The 1622-nt window shown below is 62.8% G+C and overlaps 1 protein-coding gene across 1 annotated transcript in view; it reads right to left on the reverse strand.

Annotated features, from left to right (window-relative positions):
- ARHGEF10L (Rho guanine nucleotide exchange factor 10 like) overlaps positions 1-1622 on the reverse strand; it is a 118157-nt gene that overhangs the window by 95357 nt on the left and 21178 nt on the right. Inside the window, exon 6 of the mRNA XM_015565849.1 lies at positions 392-475. Within this exon, the coding sequence (XP_015421335.1) occupies positions 392-475 (84 nt within the window). The remainder of the gene's footprint in view (positions 1-391; positions 476-1622) is intronic.

Here is a 1622-nt window from a genome sequence, read left to right on the forward strand (position 1 = left end):
AGGCCCACAGAGGGCCTCACCGCAGAGCAGGGCACAGGCTTTCCAGCTTTCTCCGCTTCACCATCCAGCTTAACAAGCTGTCACTGTCCCTGCCAGCCCAGACTATCCCCATTTTCCTGAGGGAGGAATCGAGGCTTGAAGAGGTGAAATCACTCTCCTGGGTCCCTTCAGCCAGAGCCTCCCCGGCCATGAGGCCCTAACCCCTGCCCCGCCCCAGCCCGGCCCCACCCTCAGCCATCTCCCACTCTCCCTGGATGACTCCAGTGGTTTTTAAAAGCAGGAAGGAGGGGCAATTGGCTGGGTGAGGAGGGAAGGAAATAGAAGAAGACAGACGGTCCCCAGTCCCAGCCCCTCCCACCGCAGCCCCAGAGAAGCATGAAAGGGGCCCTACCGGGCTGACGGGCATCCAGGTTCTCACACGGGACGTCGTCGTAAATCACATCTTCATCCAGGGCGGGGAAAGTGAACCGGTCGACTGGGCGTGAAGGAGAGGAGAGAGCACAAGTAAGGAAGGCTGTGGCGGCCCAGGCAGAGGCGGCTGCCAGACTGACATCAGCTGCACCAGCTGGCAGCTCCCCCACCAGCATCAGCGTCGGGCAGCCTGGGCCCTGGGGAGCCCCTGCCCGCCACTCTCAGAGGACACTGTTCCGCTCCTTCTCTCCGCCTCCACCCCTCCCAGACCCCACTGCCTCCCTGCCACCCACAGGCCTACCCCCCTGGCTGAGGGCACCTGCAGGGAGCAGGGAGCAGGCCCAGCACCCAGGGCACATTTTCAGGGGTCCAGGCCCCCAGCGCTACCCCAGAAGGAGCCACCTCCTGCCCAGGGGCAGGGGAGGGCCAACCAGCCCTAGTGAGAAGTGGAAATAGGGGGCGGGGGATGGACTTGGAGAGGGGGATTAAGAAGAGTCCCCCCAAAATCCAGCCCGCAGAGTCCTGATGGGTGAAGATTTCAGCAAATGAACACAAATAAGACAGAGCTTAATCCCGGAACACGTCACTGGGAGGCCTATGAGCAGGGCAGGGCGTGCCCCCGCCCATGACAGTAGCCCAATAGATACAGAATGTAGTGAGGTCTTTCCCCAAATTGTGCCCACTCTCTGCCCTCTTTAGGGTTTCGAATGCCAGTCCCCAGCCCTAATGGGAGCCTGGCCTCGCCCCACAGCCCTCCAGGAAGGCCTGGGACCTCTGAAGTCTCACCATCCTAACTGCGATGCCTCCAGCTGCCCTGGGGACCCCAGAGCCTGTCAGAGCCTCGTCCTGACCTCCTTGCCTTCCCCCCACGGACTCTGCCTCCCAGTGGCTTCCGACCTGGCCACCTCTGTCCAGGTCCCTAGCTCCAGCCTTCGCCTCCCTCTCCGCCAGCCTCCTCACTGGTCCAGCCCACCCCACCCTGTCTCCTGTCTCCGAAGCTACACCCCCACCCCACAGGGATGGACTGAAATGCAATGGGGCTGCATCACCAGCCTCTCCTGGCTCCCTGTTGCCTTCAAAAAAGTGTGGCCCCTGAGGCCCAGGAGGAGGCGGGGAGGTGGCAGCCTCACCTCGCCCTGGTACCCCTCCGATGCAGCACTCCATCCATCACTCTGAGGCCGACTGCTCCCTCAGGCTCCTGCATGAGCCGC

This window comes from Myotis davidii, unplaced genomic scaffold (genome assembly GCF_000327345.1).
Source record: "Myotis davidii unplaced genomic scaffold, ASM32734v1 scaffold299, whole genome shotgun sequence".
Lineage (NCBI taxonomy): Eukaryota > Metazoa > Chordata > Mammalia > Chiroptera > Vespertilionidae > Myotis > Myotis davidii.